We start from the raw sequence: 21,422 nt of genomic DNA on the forward strand, positions 1-21,422 counted from the left end.
GATCCAGCTGTCCCCATTGTGAGTGAGGGAGAGAAAATGAGTATAGAGAGCGCCAAAGTGAGAGTGTAGAAACGCTGTGTCATCCTCAGCAGTAAGTCAGCATCGGGTGCTGGAGTGTATCTGCCTGGCACCATAAGGGCAGAGAGAGGAATTGTATAACTCTCCTGCATGGCATTTGTCATCCAACCACCCTCCTCATCATGCTGTGCTGAACCTTAAACACACAAATGTGCATATACTCTTAAATTGTTAATGCGTGCTGACCTGTTAATGCAGAGGCAGAAGGCACCAGCTCACGTGATCACTGACGCAATCACAGTGCTGAGATCTGCAAGTTATTGTGGTCTTAGACATAAACGCCTCAGAAGCATGTGTGCCTTCTTGGAATCCTTTCGATTTGCTTTTAAATACAGTCCTGCTTTGTTTTTTTTAGTGATGTAATTTGATATTGCATTAAATAAAGCCATGTTTGTAGTGTTTTGCATGTCTTCTCTCACTGCACTATGACTTAGACACTTACACTCTGTCTATGCACTTTAAATGCTCAAAGGTGCATTATGCCAGGAAATAACTAAAAGTTTATGTCACACATCTAAATAAGGCCCTGAAATTTAGTTAAGACTAGTGTTCTGTACTCACCCTAAATGCTCCTCATTAGTTATAAGTACTGCTTGTGGAGCAGCCTTCTCTACACACGTACTGTAATCTGTATAGGATTAAGTTTTTGAATCGTGCAAATGCTGATTTTGTGTAGTTTTCGTTGGAATAGCCAGCTGTTATAACAAGCATGTTGTTGTTTTCCAGTTAATAAGCTCTATGAGCTCAATAGCAGAACACTGTTTGCCCTCCCTATTGCGCACACTGTTTGACTGGTACCGGCGGCAGAGTGGCACTGAAGACGAGTCTTATGAGTACAGGCCTCGCTCGAGTACTAAGTCTAAAGGGTGAGATACTTATCATTGTTTCATTCATTCTTAACCTTCTTCTCTCGAACAAAAAGATTATGGGCAAAAATGATTACTTTAGGATTATCTTTTGACTTATTATGTTTCCTGTTTTGCAGAGATGAACAGCATCGGGACAAAGATTACCTTCTGGAGCGTCGGGACTTAGCCATAGATTTCATTTTTTGTTTAGTTTCAGTGGAAGTTCTAAAACAGGTGAGTTACCTGACACTCTGTGTTTAATGATTTACACTGCCTATAAAAACAATTTACCAGTCGGGTTGACGAATGTTTACATATGGAAGAAGAAGTGCAGTCACCTATTTGACCTGTTGTTGACACGATCGTTTCCTGGTAACTAGTGAGTGGTTGAGAATGCAGTATATTTTTACTGCATGTAGAACTGCCTTGTTACTTTGGATATATGTCCTGTATATCAGATATGCATTTCCTGTGCAATTGAAGACTTCTCGCTGTAATTGATTTATGAAGTACAGTTTTATTACATAAATAGCCAGTATACTCATCCACCTTTTTGTTGCACCCAGTTGTTTGGTTGAAACAACTATTCTCTGCTCTTATAAGCAGCTTGGTTAAAACACTTGGTTTTAGACAGTTATTCATACTCTTGGCTCTGGCTCTGCTGTTCAAACCCTTTATTTGAGATTAGCAGCAAATCAGAAAATAGTTGGCTTATCGTAAAGTCACACTAGAAAAAACAGTGGTTGGAAATCATTGCATGACCAAAATTATTGTGACAATGGGTTGCTTCACAGACCAAGTCTGCAACCACCAGTTTTTTTTCCTAGTCGCGAAGAGGTTGCAATCCTATTTTTAGGATTATTTCAGCTTGTTTCATACTAAGGATGCACTGAGGGGCTGCACTAAGGCCCCTTGGTAATGCAAATAAACCTGTGAAGCATGCAAAGCTGCTCTAGTGAAGTCCAAGAATAAGAATATGGAACAAATGGGAAATAATACTATTAACTTCTGGTGTCATCGTTTGTGAGACAGTTTGAATTACTGTACTTTTTTTCCTGATTCAACTCATCAGTGATTTGCTGACTAACATGTCAGTTTTATTATATATTTGTATTGTTTATGTTGTGGTGGAGAAGTGAACTACAGTGTAGCTATTCAGAGCTTTCCCACTAGGGAGCACAAAGTTAATAAATTCAGTGGCAACATACCAACTCCCAGCTGAGTGTGTTTCTAAAGTGGACTGTTGAGAACTGAGCAGCATTCTGAACTAAGAGCCAGTCCCTAGGGACCAGGGCAGAGTTGTCCTTGGCTTTGCTCCTGAAGGGAGAGTAATGAATGGTAGCAAATGAGAACTATCAATGCTTCTAATAAGACTAATGATTTCGTGTTTACGTCACAGATTCCTCTTCATCCAGTGCCAGATGTTTTGGTACACGAAGTCCTAAACCTGGCATTCAAGCACTTTAAACACAAAGAGGGGTAAGTAAGCATCAAACTCCAGACAGAGAAGTGACACAGATGAATAAGACCAGACTAAAAAGTGCTGATGAATATACCCTCTTTGGCTTTGCAGTAGGGAGTCAGTCATTTATTTATGTGTGTTTGAGCAGACTGGCTCAATGCTCATTATTTGCATTTAAACAAGGCACAAGTAGCTCTTGTTCAGCATCGTGAGTCAACCGCAAGTAAACACAGTTACTTTAAGTGCTTCTGTTGTTGTGTGAATAGTTTTTTGATGTATGTTAAATAATTCAGCAGTTGTTTGACTTGATGCCATATCCTTTATTAATTTCCAGGTACTGTGGACCCAACACTGGCAACGTGCACATCATTGCAGACCTGTACGCTGAGGTTATAGGGGTTCTTACACAGTCAAAGTGAGTAAGCTGAAATGTGCCTTTAAGCGTAAGACTGGACAAATAGTTTACAGTTTTTCACATTTCTCATTAAAAGAAAACGGTCTGAATTGAGCACAGTGTAATAGATGGGATTAGACATTTGTTTGTACAAATATTGCAACTGAATTTTAGAACAATTAAAACCATTTAATTACATTCTTTAGTAATTGCATTTAAATGTGCATTGCCAGGCAGAATGTTGCCTATATACATTACTGTGTACAAACTCTTGTTAGGAGGGTTTTTGTAAGTGCTAATATATCTCTGCCTCTGTGCTCAGGTTCCAGGCAGTGAGGAAGAAGTTCATCACAGAACTGAAGGAGCTCAGGCAAAAAGAGCAGAGTCCTCACGTAGTCCAAAGCATTATCAGTCTCATCATGGGCATGAAGTTCTTTCGGGTTAAAATGTATCCTGTGGAGGATTTTGAGGCTTCGTTTCAGTTTATGCAGGTAAGTAATACTATTTATGCAGAGTATACCTGCAAGTGTAACTTAGATGCGTTTGCAGAATTGTACCAGATGGTTTTTTTTTCTTTTTAAACTGCTGCCCCTTTGTTCAAACTCAGCAGCTCTCTGTAGCAATGGCTCATATAGCTAAATGAGTAACGATCAGAGGTGAGGTCTGCCAAGAATTGAGTGTAAATGTATTTCAGGCTTTGCTAGGAGCTGTGAATGGAGCACTAGCTTTTTCATTAAAATTTATACAGTGGTTGGGGGAAAAAAACACTCGCTGTTCTGTCGTACCATTATCAGAATTTCCTACTGTCTTAATGGAACATGCTATGGTTTATGTCCTTTACTCCCATAGGATCTTGTACCCAATTATATTGTCTGATCACTGCATTTCTTATCACACTGGTTAGGTCTGTCTATATATTTTGCTTGGGTCCAGGCCTGTGATTTATTTATTTATTTATTTTTCAATTTTCTATTTAACTCATGTAAATGGAGTGTAATGACACGTCTTCATGATGTTTGGCTAGTTTGTATCCGCTGCATTCTTGTTTACATGCATGCCCTTGGTATCCTTCCTAGGAATGTGCCCAGTATTTCCTGGAGGTGAAGGATAAAGACATAAAGCACGCTCTTGCTGGCCTTTTTGTCGAGATTCTCATCCCCGTCGCTGCTGTGAGTAACCAGCAAAGCATTGTGTAATTTTGGACTGTTGCGTAAACATTAAGTCTGAATCTCATTTTGCCAAACTAATGTTCGGTTCATCCTCCAGGCGGTGAAAAATGAAGTCAACGTGCCATGCTTAAAAACCTTTGTGGAGATGCTCTACCAGACAACATTTGACCTTAGTTCTAGAAAGAAGCACTCTTTGGTAATAACACTGACATCTATGACTTCCTCTTCAGCCCTGACCCTGTTTACTTCAAATTTTTAACACTTCCTTTTCTTTTTGTCTCACACTCTATTCTATTTATCCCTTTCGTATATTTTATTTATATAGGTCTCTCTATTTATATGTGTGTATATATATAATATTAACTTCTGTCGGTGCTGTGCTATTGGAAACCGAATCTTATCTTATCACTCTTCTTTTATTTTGTCAACACCATTATTTTTCCCCCAGACCACCAAGTCTGACGTTATCATCCAGATAATGCTATGTTTAAAATAAATAAATACAGTCTCTCATCTTTGTCCATTATATTTTCTTTTCTAAAGGCAGGCCTTGATTTTCTGTTTTTTCATCCCTGTCTAATGTAACATGTTATGTTGATGATGCTTCCAGCAGTTTTAGTATTGTGCAGATTGCGATAAATAGATCTTTTGGTCTCAGCTTGTGATACTGTCTTTGCTTTTGGTCTGTGTTTAGTGTAGGAGACCTTTTGTTTTCAGATCAGAAGCACATACAAAAAAATTCAGACCTCGTGAGAAAACCAGTTTATTTTCATTCTGACACCGTCTTTCTCCCCAGGCTCTGTATCCCCTGGTGACATGCTTGCTGTGTGTCAGTCAGAAGCAGTTCTTTCTCAACAACTGGCACATCTTCCTGCAAAATTGCCTCTCGCACCTCAAGGTAATGTTAGCATCATCCTTTACAATCCAGTTCATTTCACAAAGGTTGAATTCAACAGTAGATTTATATTAAGGTATTTTAAAGTCACTACACTTTTTCTAATTCAGTTCAAGTCTGAAAATGATATTCTGATGTTTTTATGGTAGTGCAAAGGAACCATACAATTTTTTTTTCTTAAAATAATTAATATAAAGGTTATTTCTATCAAAGTAAACAAAATCTTGGTATCCTGATACTGATATGTTGATCGAAGATGTTGTCTTTGTTGTCAAGGGTGTGCTCTGTGGTTCTGTCTCAGTATCAAAATGTGCTTTCCCCTCCATTATCAATAAACCAGATCTGGACAGGAATAGCACTTGATTTGATCATGTCAAAGTAAAGCAAAGTAAAGCTTTTGTTTAATGTATATAATATGCATGGACCATATATACTCAAAAGTGGACAAAATGGAAATGTGTAAGCAAAAATTATTGTATTTGGTTGTGCATCTACAGCTAATTTCAAAGATGCGACTCTAGCACTTTTATATGCTATACATTTAAAGTAAACCTGTAATGAAATGTAAACTGTAATGCACAATGCATACTATGTTAATTCAAGTGCTGTTTTCACTCTGGTCTGTTAATCACTCCTCGTAAACCAATTACAAAGGGGTCAAACCTGTTTCTGACCATTCAACCCAGAGGCAGATTGACCAAATCACTGACTGACTGCCTGACTTAATGACTGTCTTTCCCATTCTGCATTGATTGTCCTTTGAGGAGACTGTTTGATCTTCCGGTGGATAAATTACACTTTGCGTCTTTGTGACTTTCTACTGCTATCCAGTGGTTTTGAATGCCCGTCTGTCTTTTCAGTGATCTCATTCCAGCATTTTCTTTCACTAGAGTGACTGTTTTGCATTTCCTCTGTTTGAAAAATTATAATCAGTAATTTTCCCAAGCGTTGATAGTGATTCTGTGATTGAGATCTGTGATCTTGTGGGTTCGTGCTATGGTTTGACTGTAGTGATGATTTTAGTGATTTGCCGGGTCATGCTTTTAACCTTGTGGCTGCTCTTGAGAGCTGTAAATGTAAGGGCTCTGCTTCACTTAACAAATTGCATCATTTGAATACTTGGTAAAAGTCAAATTCAACCAGGTGAGCGAGGTAGTTTTTTGTCTCTACGCTGAAGCGAAAAGTCAAGAATTCATGTTACTTGGTTGAATAATTATACAAGTTATTTACCTTTATTTATATGTCTGCATGTAGTAAATGCACGATGGAGTGACAAAAAATACACACAACGTTTCCAGAGATTATGCTGTAGTTTTGCAGCCCTGTTTTATAATCTGAACCCCACATGGTTAAAATACAACTTGTTAAGCATGGATTTTGTGCGGAATAACTGAATTGGCCGTTGCTGCTCATTGGCTTAATAGGTGAACTGGACAAATATTGTGGCATTTTTCTTTTTTGTCCTTTGTTTTTCCGTCCTTGTGTTCGCCTTGCATATATTCCTTTCTCTGTAATTTCCCTCTCTGTGTGTTTGATTTCTAAACCACAGCACACCTTATTTTACTTTGCTTTTTTCCCAATAAATAACATCAAAATATATCAAATACAAATGAACTGTTACTTTACTCAACATGCAAGTGGTATGTTGAAGAGTTCATTATTTTTCTTTTCGGTTTAGTTGATTTATATACTGTCACACTGACAAGAGTAAAGAGATTTTAATCTGCTCTTGTCATATCTGTTTAGGCTTTGTGTCTTTGTTTTTGCTTATAACTTGCATGTGTCCCTCCCCAAACCCTACATTCTTTGTCTCCTGTTTTTTGACCCTTTTTTTTCACGTTGGCTCGCTCCAGATGCCGTCTAACAACAGCATCCGAAAGCAGATTGAGACGCTGCAGGTGAGTTATCTGGTGACGGTGGCTAGCTTGATGCTCCCTTCCTTTTAACGGTCCAGGGTCCTGATCACGATGTAGGCTAGTGCAGTTGTGAAGAGGCTAATCGTTCTCTGGTGTGACATTGAAGCGTTGCTCAGTGAAAACAGTAAATGAAGGGCACACTTGAAGCTATTGTTGTTGCTTTAGGCTTTGTGGGTGAGCTGGTTTGTGTTTATGAGCAGTGGTGTTTTGCTTTCGTGTCTTTGTAGTTAAATAATTTCATTTTGACTGTTGATACATTTTTGCATGGTGAGATGCACAGTAGTGGGAAAAGTACTTAAATCTTTAAGCTAGTTGCCACAGCATAGAAACACTGTTACAACTAAAACCCCTGCGGAAAAAGTTTCTTTTATATGATAAGGAAAACATTAGAAATGACATCTACCACACTACACTTACTTATTGCCAAAGTAAAGGAAGTTATCGTATGCTATTTATATTATTAATAAATTAGCGTGACCTGTTACTGCATTTAAGTTGTTGATGGATAAATGTGTAAGTTGATAAAGGTGGAGATTATTCTGTCTTTCTGCGTGATGAGAGGGTTTAGAAGAATCTAACCTATAATATGTCGTTTTAAAAAAAATTGGTTAATTATTAACATTTGTGTACTTTTTAGCACGTTGAATGCACATTATAGTAGTCATCAGACTGGTGACGATATCAAAGACATCAGGCGTATTTAATATGTGGATGATTCAGGTGTAATTACTGGTTCATGACTATATGAGCCCCACAGTGTTGTAGTGTTTAAAGTGTGGCTTCTTTTTCTTTCACATGTATACCAAGCAAGCTGTTACAGCATATGCAGGAAGAGTAGACACACGGTAGTGCTGCAATAAAATGCAAACTCCTGTTGTTAATTACGTTAAATATTAATGTAAGATTTCATTATGTCAGAAGTGATGTGTTTCTGGTATATATTACCAGAGGGTCTGGCATAGACAGGAAAATATATTTCAGCATTTAATGATGTATTCATTATCGCAGTGATACCTTTAGTTTGCCTGCTGGGTTGGGTTTTAGTTTATGTAGCGACAGCTACACTGTAGTCTCACTGGTGCTTTTTCAATCCTTCACACAAATCGAGTACTTGCCCCACTGGCTGTACTCGATTTGTGGCATCTTGATTATGTTACAAAAGTAAAAGACATTTTAAAAATGCCATAGTAGGTCAGCTGTTGTGTCGTTTATGGCTTTGGTGTTCAGTGCCAAATGTTAGACTGGGAAAAAAAAATGATGATGATGTTGTGCATGTATAAGAGTTTTTTTTGAATTATTTTATTGGTGTTATTTAGTACAGAGCTATTAAAGTTTATTCACATGCTTTAAAAGCATCTTATCACAAGAGTTTATGTTGTTAAAAAAATAAAATGCCGACACTGAGCAGCTCTTTTTAGCTGCACTTGTGAGTCACCTGCCGTTCACTGTACCAGTCTTTCAGTGACTAGATGATACAAAGATTAGATCAATCATTGAGGCACGAAAAGCGTGACAGATTTTGTGTTTGCACAACAGGAAGTTTCACTTCACCTTAATCACAAAAGCATTTGTCACATTTAGTATGACATTTGCTACTTTTGACAAATAGCATAAAGAATCCTTAATTTAACTAAAAATGAAATCCATATTAAATTAAATGTTTTTAAATAAAAATACACAGATTTGTTAGTTTGTTCAGTGTATTAAGAAAAGCTAATGGGAGATGAGACATTTCGTAATGGTTATAGAAAAGTGTGGGCCATAATCATCTAAAACCACTTATCAAATATCGAATAAAACTTCATGTTAATCATGTGAAAAAATATAAAGGCATTAACTGGAAAATCCCTCACACTACGATCACATCACATTCTCTCAGCCTGGTAGCTCTAAAGAACCAAAGACCCTTTAAATGTATACCGTTAATATAGATACCTGATGTAGGATGCAAGTTGGAAGAAAGAAAAGTGTGAAATACCTACTGGACAATGAGTACTCCAGGACTTAACTAATGTACAATTACATTTAATATTGAATGTTTGCATTTTACAAAGCTTGCTTACAAAAGCCCAGTTAATTTTCCGGTGATGACTCTACATGGCTTACAGTAACTGTCTTTGTACTCAGCGTAATACTGCATTTTCCTCCTTTTGCTGCCGACTATACCTTAAAAATTTCTCCAAGCATGAAGCTCATCAGACCATGTGGATGTTCAGTGCTCACATATCAATTTGTGACCAGCAGTCTCACAAAACAATTTTGTCATCAGTTTCTTGCATGCCATTGCAATGTGTTTAATCAAAGTTTCTCCAGACAACAGCAACAAACTGGTCTCTCTCAGGTAAGTAATGAAAGTGTCAAAATGGAATGGATGGCTTATCTTTCTTTCCTTCTCTCTCTCTCTCTTTTTTGACATCTACAGAATAAAGACCCAAAGATGTCCCGTGTTGCACTAGAGTCACTCTACAGACTGCTGTGGGTCTATATCATCAGGATCAAGTGTGAGAGTAACACTGTCACGCAGAGGTCAGTTGCAGAGTACCCAACAAACAGTCTTTTTGCCACCCACTACTGTTGTCCTCTTCCTAAGAGGCTTTGTATGAGAATACTTGTAGCTAAAAAACAGTTTCCCCATTTCCTCTTGCTAGTCGACTCCTCAGCATCGTTTCAGCACTTTTCCCCAAAGGCTCGCGCAGTGTGGTACCCAGAGACACCCCCCTCAACATCTTTGTCAAGATCATCCAGTTCATAGCTCAGGTAAGCCTGGAGCACAAACTATGACATACTTTAAAGTCACAGCAAAATAAATAAAATTAGGCGAGTATGAGGTGTGGTTTAGTGATTGCGGGTTTGCTGATTATTACAGGAAAGACTGGACTTTGCTATGAAGGAGATTATCTATGACCTCCTGTGCGTGGGCAAGTCTCACAAAACCTTTACCATCAATCCAGAGGTAATGTATACATAAGACTTTAGCTTCTGGTAATGAGGGAATGTTTGTATGTTATCTCTTATCCGCTTTGTCTCTCTGCCCAACCAGAGGATGAATATCGGTTTGCGAGCCTTCTTGGTGATTGCTGACAGCCTACAGCAGAAAGACGGGGAACCTCCAATGCCTACTACAGGGATCATCATGCCCTCTGGCAACACCCTGCGTGTCAAAAAGATCTTCCTCAACACCACCCTCACTGATGAAGAAGCAAAAGTGATAGGTGGGTTTGAGTCTTGAACAGCTGACATTTACAATAAGAGTTAACATTTGATGAAGGTGAGGCAGCTTTTAACCTGTCCACCATCTTTTTTTTCTAGGCATGTCGCTATACTACCCGCAAGTACGAAAAGCCTTGGATAACATCCTGCGACACCTGGACAAGGAAGTGGGACGCTCCATGAGCATGACTAATGTACAGATGTCCAACAAGGAGCCTGAGGACATGATCACGTATGTAACAACAGCTTTATGCTCTCCTATTGCCATCCATGCAGCTATGTAGGACTTAGAGTTCCAGTCAAAGGCTTGGAAACCCTGACCCAGTTATAAACTTTGAGTGGTGCTGTATGACCTATTAACAGGTTCTCATAAATTGTCTGTCCTGCAGGGGAGAGAGGAAGCCAAAGATCGATCTATTCCGAACGTGTGTGGCCGCCATCCCAAGACTGATACCAGATGGCATGAGCAGACAAGACCTAATAGAGCTTCTAGCCAAGTAATTGATCCCCGCCAACCTTTCTGCAGACACATTGCTGCACACATCATGTCTTTTAATATCCATCTTCCTGTTGGGTCTCTCTCCTCCTCTAGACTAACCATCCACATGGATGAAGAACTGCGTGGCCTTGCCTTTACTACTCTTCAGGCCCTGATGGTGGATTTCCCAGAATGGCGAGAAGATGTACTCTCAGGTTTTGTCTACTTCATAGTCAGAGAGGTGACTGACGTTCATCCCACACTGCTGGACAATGCAGTAAAGATGCTTCTACAGCTCATCATCCAGTGGAAGCAGGCAGTGCAGAGCAGCAATAAAAGCCACGATTCACAGGTTGGTTTTTGGATCACCAGTGTAGTTTGTATTCATTGGTTTTATGTTGCCTGACAAACATGTTTAAAATAAATTAAATGTTCTTTTTAACAGAGCTCAAGCAGTGGCCGTTCTCTGTCCTTGGAGCGTAACCTTCCTTTAGGTGTGGTGCATGTGGTGGAAGGTTTGGCACTGGTGGTGCTTTGTAGCTGCCGCCCTGCCACGCGCAGGCTAGCAGTCAATGTCCTCAAGGAGGTCAGAGCTCTTCATACTGCACTGAGCATTAGCAAGGTAATTTTCTTGGGCTTACAGGGGATATCGTTATGTTGAAAGAAGCAAAATATGTTTAAACCTGCATGGAAAGAAAATGATGATAATTTTGTGCAAGGACAATTGCATTCAATTTTTTCTTACTTAATCTTTCAGGGAGATGAAGAACTGGCTATTGATGTAATGGATAGATTAAGTGCATCAGTGTTGGAGAGCTTCATTCACCTCACAGGCGCTGACCAGGTATGAATGGATTTTCTTTTCTTTTTTTTAAAATCCTAAAACCTTTAAAAGTACATACTGCTCATCATCTTCTGTTCTTCTCTGTAGACCAACTTGCTGTATTGTCCCAGTGGGATTGATCTGCAGACGCTAGCAGAGTGGAGCTCCTCTCCCATCAGCCACCAGTTTGATGTAGTGAGCCCCTCGCACATTTGGGTGTTTGCCCATGTTACTCAGGGCCAGGACCCCTGGGTCATCAGCTTATCCAGCTACCTGAGACAGGAGAATCTACCTAAACATTGCCCCACCACCATCAACTATGCCTGGATGTTTGCCTACACTCGCCTGCAACTACTGTCCCCACAAGTTGACATTAAGTAGGTTTCCTTAACTTCTTTGTCATTGTGGGTGTATTCATTATGGTCTGACTCTGAATACTGGGTGAGGATGTCTACATGATGACATTATGTGCTTACTTAGGCAATTAGTACTTTTTTACAAAACATAACTCTTATGCTTATTAACTGGGTTAATTCTATGACAAAAGAATTCTGATTAAAGCTGCATTTTATGTTGACCCTCAACATAAAATTTATCTCTTGTTTTTACTGAATATCCACCTGCAGTAGCCCCATCAATGCAAAGAAGGTCAACAGTCTGAACAGCAGTGACTCCTACATTGGTCTTTGGAGGAACTACCTGATTCTCTGCTGCAGCTCTGCCTCTCCCTCCCCTTCCATGTCTTCTTCATCCTCCACCTCTGGCTCCGTCCGCTGCTCCCCGCCTGAGACGCTGGCGTCCACGCCGGACAGCGGCTACAGTTATGATTCAAAGGTGGCAATTTCATAAGCAACACTCTATGCCAGGTTTTCACACACATTCATAAATATTTTAAAATGAAAGGTTAGGAGCTTTTGCACAAAGGATGAAATAATGAAATTCACTCACAATGCAAGTATGACAGTCTCAAATGATAACGGCACACTAGCCACATAAAAATCTGACAGCCGTAAAAAATTAGAGGATTTTGAATAATTTATTGCAACACTTAAGCCTTACATTTCTGCTCTGTGTGTTAACAGATTGTTGGCACTCCGTCCCCCTCCTCACTTTTCAAACACATTGTTCCAATGATGCGCTCTGAGAGCATGGACATCACCGAGTCTCTTGTGCTGGGGCTTGGCAGGACCAACCCCATGGTCTTCAGGTAATGAGCACTATACTCTGCTATACATTTTTAGAATTATAAAGACTTTTTAATGGCTTACATATATTGTTTTCTTGTGCAGAGAATTGATGGAGGAGCTAAATTCCATCATAAAGGAAGCTCTAGAGAGAAGACCTGAAGTAAGTGCCCTTCATTGATGGTTTGAAAATATTTTCTGTATTTCTTCTGTGTGCATAGAAACACACTTTACTGAGTTCAAATATTCTTTACTCTGCAGAACATGAAGCGACGCAGGCGTCGTGACATCCTCAGGGTCCAGCTGGTCCGGATATTTGAGCTACTTGCTGATGCTGGTGTCATCAGTCAAGTGTATGTAATCCTCAAACATCTAGAGTAACCACATGATTAGGAATTTATTTTTATATATGCAGTTTATAAACTTTTCTTTTTACAGGGCAAGTGGAGGGTTGGATTCAGAGAGCCATTCTCTGAATAGTACGCTGCTCGAGTATGTTGATCTGACCAGGCAATTGCTCGAGGCTGAGAATGACAAAGACTCGGACACTCTGAAGGACATTCGCTGTCACTTCAGCGCGCTTGTGGCCAACATCATTCAGAATGTCCCAGGTATATCTCTTAATTAAGACAAATGCTTATAAAGTAAGCATACAAAGTAAGCATTTGTTTTAAGCAATTTTTCTCAGTTTAACCTTGTGTATCAATTTCTTTACTTATTATCTTCAGTGAACCAGAGGAGGACCATCTTCCCCCAGCAATCACTGAGACACAGTCTGTTCATGCTGTTCAGTCACTGGGCTGGGCCTTTCAGCATTATGTTCACACCCTTGGATCGTTACAGTGACAGAAATATCCAGATCAACCGCCATCAGTACTGTGCACTAAAGGTTCAACATCTAAAAATTTCAAGAAAATCTGCTTTTTACATACTGTGTCATGCATTTACTGATAACCAGCAAACTTTTTTGTTTGTTCCAGGCCATGTCTGCAGTGTTATGTTGTGGACCTGTAGCTGACAATGTAGGGCTCTCCTCTGATGGCTACCTCTACAAGTGGCTGGACAATATCCTGGATTCTCAGGACAAGAAGGTCAGAGAAATTCTGCCATTTTGAATCTATTCTAACTAAAACTGTATCACTTAACTATCATTAACAAGTGGTAAATCCACAAGTAATTAAACTTTAGCAATAAAACTCTCAATAATAATATTTTTTTATAATGGGTAATGTTATAAAATCCATGTTTATGTAATGAGTTTGTGTAATAAAAATAATTTGCATTATTTAAACTAATGTGTTTTGCAGGGTAGCTCATAAAAGACATTTTGTAAGGAAGGTTTCATTACTACTGCTGTTATGTCAAAACCACTGGTGTCTCAGATCTATGCAAAAAGTTTCCTTCAGTGTCAGACCTGTGACTCAAGCATGGTGGCAATAGTGAAACAAGTCTGAATGCCATCTCCTCATATTTCAAACCACAATCGTTTCCTCCTGAACCTAAACAGTGGGTGAAACCTAAGCTTAATCATGCCTTTTATAATCCAGTTAAACTTTATATTAGCTATTTAAATCAAGTTTATATATGCACTACATATTTATAAGGTTAAATGTTAGCTAATTACTTTTAAAGTATAATAATTATGTCTCTGGTCATTAAATAAATGTCACACCACAAAATCCCAGTATTATGACCAGTCACCAAGCATGAGTGGTGATGTTTTCTCACAGATAGCAGGAGTTTAGTCTGTGACGCAAGACTTCATGAGGTCAAAGTTATGTAGCACACATTTACTTCATTTGACACTAGCACCACACAGTGGTGTTCAGAAGTACTGCAACAAAGCCCTGCTAAATGTTTATAGGTCTACATTCAATAAATGACTTGCACTTAGTTAAAATGAAATGGTAGGTTAAAGTGATCTGATTAATTCTCAAATTCTTAAAAGTTTTAATTACAGTTATGCTGTTGTAAAGTATATATTAGTTTTCTGCAGTTAACAGCAAACCTCAGTCTCATAACTCTAATACTGGGTATTTTTCATTTGATATTAAGAAGTTATGTGTAAAACTCATCAGAGTTTTGTAGACTGAAGGAGAGATTCTTAACGGTTGCTGTGTGGTTTCCTTTAGGTTCACCAGCTGGGTTGTGAGGCTGTGATGTTGCTACTAGAACTGAATCCAGACCAGAGCAACCTCATGTTCTGGGCTGTGGACCGCTGCTACACTGGCTCCCGTCGTGTAGCTGCCGGCTGCTTTAGGGCCATTGCCAATGTCTTTCACAACAGGTACCACATGGTGCCATCTTTATGTCATTTTTTAAGGTTCCACCTACTTGTGATTAAATACCGTATGTGTTATATTTCTTTTAGGGATTACCAGTTTGACACTGTGGTGCTGCTCAACCTGATTCTGTTCAAGGCGGCTGACTCTTCCAGGGAAATCTATGAACTGTCCATGCAGCTGTTACAGGTCAGAATTTCTTTGTCCTACACATACTGTAGATGCCCAAAAAAGAAAAAATTGGGTCTTTAATCATTAATTTAATAATCTGTGGTTCTTTGTGTGATGCAGATCCTAGAGCCCAAGCTTTTCCGTTATGCCCACAAATTGGAGATTCAGCGGACTGATGGCATCCTGACCCCTCCCTCACCGCTGCCACACCTCTACTCTGTGTCTTACTACCAGCTGTCTGAGGAGCTTGCAAGGACTTACCCAGAGCTCACTTTGCCCATCTTCTCAGGTTTGCTACATTGCTGAATGAATACACATCAATGTAATATGATAAGTATTCCGTTAACTGAAATATCTCACTTTCCTTTGACTGTGAAACCAGTTATTTTAGGTCTTTTTTTTATTTTTATGAGAAAAGATTTTTGCTCATAAAACTTGATAGTCGGCTAATATGGTTTCTGTTTTTGCTGTTGATTGACTTTTTGGGGAGATAAGCACGATTTTCCCATTCAAATTCGGCTGTATATTTCCATTCAAGGTCCTTTTTTCATTTGTATTTTATTTAGTATTATAGCTAAGTTCATTCAAATGGCATCCTAGCCACTCTGGTAACTGCCTATGACACTTAAAAAGTTATCTTTTTCCCACTGAAAATTATACTTTTACCCCCACTTCAGCTTTTAATTGAGCCATATGTGGCTCGTGACTGTAAGGAGTTTGACACCCCTGTGTTAATGTCTTTGTTTGTACTATCCACACTGCAGAGGTGAGTCAGCGTATCCAGACAGCACATCCTGGTGGTCGTCAAGTAATGTTGCACTACCTCCTACCTTGGATGAATAATGTGGAGCTTGTTGACTTCAAACCAACTCCACGACGACCAGAGGACTGCTGCAGTGGCGAGGATGATGAGGATGTGAAAGACCGAGAAATTATGATGGTCAATAGCCGTCGCTGGCTCCGTGGAGAGGGCTGGGGATCCCCTCGTGCTACAACCATGGTGCTAAACAACCTCATGTTCATGACCGCTAAGGTGACACAGCTAACATACCATCTATGTTTGCACTAAGTACCGCAGCAATTTCATAATGTTGTAAACCTGCTCAACATTTGGCAATAAAAACCCTTTCTGATTCTGATTCTGATCTACACATCTACATCTTAAAAAGCTGGTTGGGCAAGTTCATTTATCATTAAACTATTATATTTTTTTTAACAGTATGGTGATGAGTTTGCGTTGTCAGAGATCGAGAATGTCTGGACTACACTAGCAGATAGTTGGCCAAAGAACCTCAAAATCATTCTTCACTTCCTCATCAGTATGTCTGGAGTCAGCAGTGACCCCAGCCTCTTGCCCTATGTAAGTTGCAGCACACTCAATGTGCCATTTCCTTGTGTCTGATACTTAATCTTCATGACCTTTCGCCTCATGTTATGCGTGTCCTCAGGTGAAACGAGTGGTGGTTTTCTTGGGCAGAGATAAGACTATGCAGCTGCTGGAGGAGTTGATGTGTGAGCTTGAGTTGACTGATCCTGTCAGCTCAGCTGTCACTCACATGGACAACCCCCCTTATTATCGCATCAGCTCCAGTTACAAGATTCCTTCAGTCACCTCAGGTTAATGAGCATTATAAATGCCCAAGTTCACAGCTTAGGCCAAGAGGTCATATGCTATGTTTCTGGTGCCAGGAGACAAATGTTTAATGTCTGCTTTCTCAGGAACAACCTCCAGCAGCAATACCATGGTGCCAGGAAATGATGCTCATCATGACAGCAAGATGAAAGACTCAAACATGGATGACAGGTACAAAATAGAGAACTGCAATGCTCTGTTATTATTAGATGGTATAAGTATAGGAAAAACACAAATGTCTATGTCAGTTCAGTCATATTTTATGCTGAAGACACGAAAAAGCACATGTACATCCATTCAGGAGTTTAAACAAAAATTAACCAATTTTTATAATGGTGGACAAAGATACTCCACTAAATAACTAAAATGCTGTATTAACTAAAACTAAAACATACAACCATAGTAAATGTTTTACTGGGATCATGAACTGAGCAGTTAGATCGTTTTCTCAGACTCCTGTAGAGACTTTTTGCCACTTGATTATACGCCCTAAATAAATACAGGTTTAAAGGACTTTCAATGGTTTTATTATATAGGCCCTCAGGCTGCATCCTTCTTTTGTATTCAATCTGTGGCTTGATGAATTAAACGTTTTAGTGAAGGAAAAGTGGCATTGTCCTTCTAAACATGCATGTTTGTTATACAGTTGCACACACCTGGATATCTACAGTGGTCTGAATAGCAACCTGAACCGCCACCACCACCGTCTGGAATCTCGTTACAGCAGCAGCTCTGGAGGCTCCTATGAAGATGAGAAGAGTGAGCAGGAAATCTTTTCTTCTCCATACTCACCACTACATTTTTTTTATACCACCCACTACCATGCCTGCTAATCTTCTCTATTTTCCAGGTGACTCCATGCCGCTTTATGCTAACTGGCGATTAAAAGTGATGGATCACAATCAGCCAGAGCCTCTTCCCTTCCCACCAACAGGAGGCTGCTGGTCCCCTCTTGTGGACTATTTGCCAGAGACAAACACACCTGCTGTACCTCTCCACAGGTATACCAAAGTCCACTTTTTGTCTCACAAAGCATTGCAGTGTTGAGTTCTTTTTATAATCCAGTACACTTTTTCTGTTTTTCAGATGTAACATTGCAGTCATCCTACTCACAGACCTCATTGTTGACCATGGGGTCAAAGTAGAATGGAGTGCCTACCTACAACTCCTGCTACACGCAGTTTTCTTAGGTAAATTGCTTTCTTTTTGTGCTGTTTTATATGTTTGTATACATTAAGGCAAAATGTTTTAGGCATATTTGGATTTTTGCATAAAAAACCCTTTACTAGGTCTATAAATTCCAGTTGAATGATGTCAAATGTCTTTATCTTTTGTGTCTTTCTCAGGTTTAGATCACCAGCACCCAGAGGTCTATGAGCACTGCAAACGCCTGCTGCTTCACTTGCTCATAGTTCAGGGTGCAAATAGCAGTGTTCAGTCTGTTGCTATGGTGCTTTTACGCAACAGAGACTACAATGATCCAAGGGTCCTGACTGTAAAGCCTGTAGCTCAAGAGTTCAACCTCACAGGTTAGTTCTGCTACAGAAACAAGAACTGGAAGAGAGCAATAATAATGAGAATCGCTGTTTTATAGTGGAACATGTGCGGATTCGCTATCAGCTGTGGAATTGCTTTTTAGTTATTTTGAAATGAGGGGAAAACAACAGGACAGGGAACAGGACACATATACGTGTAGTGCCAAACTTGACCACTGGGTGGCAGCAACCTCCTGCCCACATATAGACAGATTTACACAATATCATTGTTCCATAGAAAAAGGTTCCCTGAAAAAGACCCTATTATTTTCTAATTCAGAAATTAAGATAAAGTAATGTGTGTCTATACAAAAAGGAGAGCAGTGAATCATATTTTTATACAGAAATCATTTAGCCTACCTTCACTTTTGGACACCAACTTATGGTCTGCTTATATTATTAGCAACTGTACCTTTAATTGTGTTTAGCCCAAGCTAGTCACCTGGCTGGTAAAATGCTAGCAGAAAAACTGACAATGTGTTTGCAATTTGTTCCTATAGGAATACAGGAGCTTTTGCCAGATTGTCAGCCATCACCGATGACAGACTCTGGCCTCAGCTCGAGCTCGACGTCGTCCAGTATAAGCCTTGGTGCAGGGGCCAGTGCTGTGTCCCACCTCTCCCCCACGCTTCTAAGTGAAGTAGATGTCACTGTTGAACATGACGAGAAGGCCAAAGCTCTGATTGAGTTCATAACTTCAAGGTGAGAAGAGACTTAAAAAAAAAAAAAAAAGAACACTTTCCCAGAAATGTATGACATTTATGCGTGTCACTACCTGCTGCTGGCAAAAACTGTCTTTTTTACCATTTAGAAAAATATATATAACCTCACATGTTTAGCAGGCATTTCTATGAACACATTGTTAGATGTTACTCATTGTGTACAATGATTTGCTTTCATGCTTCCAGCAGTGTCTAAAAGGACTGGGGTACTTTGATTTGCATGGGTTTGATTTTTGGAGTTAGTTTCTTTGCTTGGTGTGATAACACTAAAGGTTTTGATAGTGTTTCAGGTCATTTGTTCATGCGTGTTTATTTGTATATTGTAGAAAACGCGGTCCGCTCTGGAATCACGAGGATGTGTCACCTAAGAACTCCAACATTAAGAGCGCTGAACAGCTGAGTGCTTTTGTCAGACATGTGGTGACAGTCTTCAAGCATTCCCAGACAGGTCTGTAGGGTTCACAGCCACTTGATATTTATTAGGTGCTTTTGTCATATTTACCTGTTTGTGCTTGTGTATCCTTTCAGGTTTCCAATTGGACTCATTGCTGAGTGAAGTAGCTTTAAGGTCAGCTCTATCTTGTTCTTCTCGCCACTATGCCGGTCGCTCTTTCCAGATTTTCAGGGCACTCAAACAACCTCTGACTCCTGCCACACTGTCTGACATTTTGTCTCGGTTGGTTGAGACTGTAGGAGACCCTGGAGAGGAAGCTCAGGTCAGAACATTTTTAGCAAAAGTCTGGTCTTTTACCTGCAATGTCAAAATGCATAACATGAAACAACATTTTAAAGGTTATATTTAATTTGACCACATGATCATTCAGTTATTAAAAACATTCCTGCTTGTGTTACAGCAAAATATTGCATAGAATGAGGTTTTTAATAGGACATGGCAAAACGTCAAATGTTCATTGTTTAAATTGCGTGTGGTTTCATTTTGTTTGGTTTTAAAGCCACTTTGCCAGTAAAATTCACACATTTAGCATCATGATTTTGACACTTAATGTATAACAGTGATACAGCTGCTATGCATAGACCAGTGTCCTTTACCCTGTGGCTGCACTGAATTCCTCACACATGGCGCATTTGCAGAATCTGTGCTGCAGCATTGCACTTCCACTATAATCAATGAAAGTAGCTGCACTGAGTGTGAGAACAGCATTTAAGTCATTCATATGTGTGGGGAGATCCATACCTCAAAAAGAAAAATAGGTTAATTTTCTGTCTTTTATGTGTTTATGAGAGGTGTGCAAAGCCTGTTCCTACAGAAATAGTTAACCAGTTCTTGTTTAACAGCATCTGCACAGAAAGTTACTATCAGTATATCATTTTTAGTTAATGTTTGAGGACAGACAAAGGTTTAAAGAAAGCATGAATACTATTGATGAAGAAGCGACCTTCTTATCTTGTTATGCTTTTACATTTGATGAGGGGTGACTGCAGTAACATAATGTGATCAAATTATTTTCCCAATGGTTTAGGTTTAGTTTACTTTCCCAGGGCCACTCTTTGTATCGTCAAGCACATCATGTGCCAAAAATATATAGTAAACGTGTTGCATCAAACTGGAAAACAGGCCTGTGAGTTGTTTCTGTAGAAAAACATAGATGCTATGTGTTAACTCGCTGTTATCTGTGAATTCTTTCTGACGAGCTGACCTCTCCTACTTTTTCTCCTCAGGGCTTTGTCATTGAGCTTCTCCTGACGCTGGAGTCTGGCATTGACACACTAGCAGACACAGTGAAAAACTATGATCTCCTCACTGCCTTAGCACAGTAAGTCCTCTCATTGGTAGCTTTATTATTTTAATGTTTGAATTCTTCTTACTTTAACTAACATCCTGACACATTTCGCAATAGCTGTGTACAAAATTCTGCCATTTCTTTCCACAGAACCTCCACCCACGACCACTTGTTGGGGGCCAAGTTTGCTGCCAACAGGAAAAGCACAGGCCAGCTGAATATGAACAGTAGTGGTCTGTTACATTATGTCCACACTCGCAGCAACTCTCTTCGAGCCAGCCTGATGATGGGTGAACGAAAAGCTGACAGGCGTCGGAGTAACACCCTGGACATTGCTGACCGACTTGGTGGCAGCTATGCAAACCTGGCTCGCACACGGAGCTTATCATCACTAAGCAGAGGAGGTCCAGGAAGTCCAGGAGGGGACTCTATGCCACCTGTGGACCCTTCAAATCTGATGGCCACGGTATTCTGGATCGCCGTGTCATTGCTCGAGTCAGACTACGAGTTTGAGTACTTGCTGGCTCTGCGACTGCTCAACAAGCTGCTGAGCCAGCTGCCCCTGGATCGTGCGGACAGCCGAGAACGTCTGGAGACTGTCCAAAACAAGCTGAAGTGGTACAACTTCCCTGGTCTGCTGCAACTCTTCCTGAAGGGCTTCACTTCTGCTGCTACTCAGGAGCTAACCATCCACCTGCTCAGTAAGCTCATCAGTGTCTCCAGACAAACACTGGTAGACCCTTCACAAGTAGCAGGTAACTAATGACTTTTTTACAGTTTTAAATCATTTAGTTTTTAAAATCTGAAATGAATAAAAGAGACTGTCTTTAGTTAGAACTGTGACTTGTTCATAAACCCATATTGACCTAAGAAAACTCAT

At 39.8% G+C, this 21,422-nt stretch overlaps 1 protein-coding gene across 9 annotated transcripts in view; it reads left to right on the forward strand.

The window, feature by feature from the left end:
- Window positions 1-21,422, forward strand: part of fryl (furry homolog, like) — a 75,466-nt gene that overhangs the window by 33,594 nt on the left and 20,450 nt on the right. For 7 of the 9 annotated variants that reach the window (XM_085447447.1, XM_085447449.1, XM_085447442.1 and 4 more), the window contains 42 exons: window positions 805-944; window positions 1,064-1,160; window positions 2,326-2,405; window positions 2,723-2,803; window positions 3,105-3,273; window positions 3,859-3,951; window positions 4,049-4,147; window positions 4,748-4,849; window positions 6,700-6,744; window positions 9,185-9,288; window positions 9,411-9,519; window positions 9,629-9,715; window positions 9,803-9,974; window positions 10,072-10,204; window positions 10,362-10,469; window positions 10,565-10,802; window positions 10,896-11,072; window positions 11,208-11,294; window positions 11,382-11,650; window positions 11,900-12,107; window positions 12,356-12,480; window positions 12,563-12,620; window positions 12,719-12,810; window positions 12,896-13,068; window positions 13,186-13,346; window positions 13,438-13,548; window positions 14,590-14,744; window positions 14,829-14,928; window positions 15,031-15,199; window positions 15,675-15,943; window positions 16,130-16,270; window positions 16,359-16,527; window positions 16,630-16,714; window positions 17,190-17,302; window positions 17,394-17,544; window positions 17,630-17,733; window positions 17,890-18,072; window positions 18,579-18,780; window positions 19,127-19,248; window positions 19,329-19,516; window positions 20,481-20,575; window positions 20,693-21,297. In XM_085447447.1, the coding sequence (XP_085303573.1) occupies window positions 805-944; window positions 1,064-1,160; window positions 2,326-2,405; window positions 2,723-2,803; window positions 3,105-3,273; window positions 3,859-3,951; window positions 4,049-4,147; window positions 4,748-4,849; window positions 6,700-6,744; window positions 9,185-9,288; window positions 9,411-9,519; window positions 9,629-9,715; window positions 9,803-9,974; window positions 10,072-10,204; window positions 10,362-10,469; window positions 10,565-10,802; window positions 10,896-11,072; window positions 11,208-11,294; window positions 11,382-11,650; window positions 11,900-12,107; window positions 12,356-12,480; window positions 12,563-12,620; window positions 12,719-12,810; window positions 12,896-13,068; window positions 13,186-13,346; window positions 13,438-13,548; window positions 14,590-14,744; window positions 14,829-14,928; window positions 15,031-15,199; window positions 15,675-15,943; window positions 16,130-16,270; window positions 16,359-16,527; window positions 16,630-16,714; window positions 17,190-17,302; window positions 17,394-17,544; window positions 17,630-17,733; window positions 17,890-18,072; window positions 18,579-18,780; window positions 19,127-19,248; window positions 19,329-19,516; window positions 20,481-20,575; window positions 20,693-21,297 (6,169 nt within the window). The remainder of the gene's footprint in view (window positions 1-804; window positions 945-1,063; window positions 1,161-2,325; window positions 2,406-2,722; window positions 2,804-3,104; window positions 3,274-3,858; window positions 3,952-4,048; window positions 4,148-4,747; window positions 4,850-6,699; window positions 6,745-9,184; window positions 9,289-9,410; window positions 9,520-9,628; window positions 9,716-9,802; window positions 9,975-10,071; window positions 10,205-10,361; window positions 10,470-10,564; window positions 10,803-10,895; window positions 11,073-11,207; window positions 11,295-11,381; window positions 11,651-11,899; window positions 12,108-12,355; window positions 12,481-12,562; window positions 12,621-12,718; window positions 12,811-12,895; window positions 13,069-13,185; window positions 13,347-13,437; window positions 13,549-14,589; window positions 14,745-14,828; window positions 14,929-15,030; window positions 15,200-15,674; window positions 15,944-16,129; window positions 16,271-16,358; window positions 16,528-16,629; window positions 16,715-17,189; window positions 17,303-17,393; window positions 17,545-17,629; window positions 17,734-17,889; window positions 18,073-18,578; window positions 18,781-19,126; window positions 19,249-19,328; window positions 19,517-20,480; window positions 20,576-20,692; window positions 21,298-21,422) is intronic. The other 2 variants (XM_085447450.1, XM_085447451.1) reach the window with 1 other exon arrangement.

This window comes from Copadichromis virginalis, linkage group LG23 (genome assembly GCF_057382275.1).
Source record: "Copadichromis virginalis isolate Kocher_CV1m ecotype Utaka linkage group LG23, C_Virginalis_male_GT1.1, whole genome shotgun sequence".
Classification (NCBI taxonomy): domain Eukaryota; kingdom Metazoa; phylum Chordata; class Actinopteri; order Cichliformes; family Cichlidae; genus Copadichromis; species Copadichromis virginalis.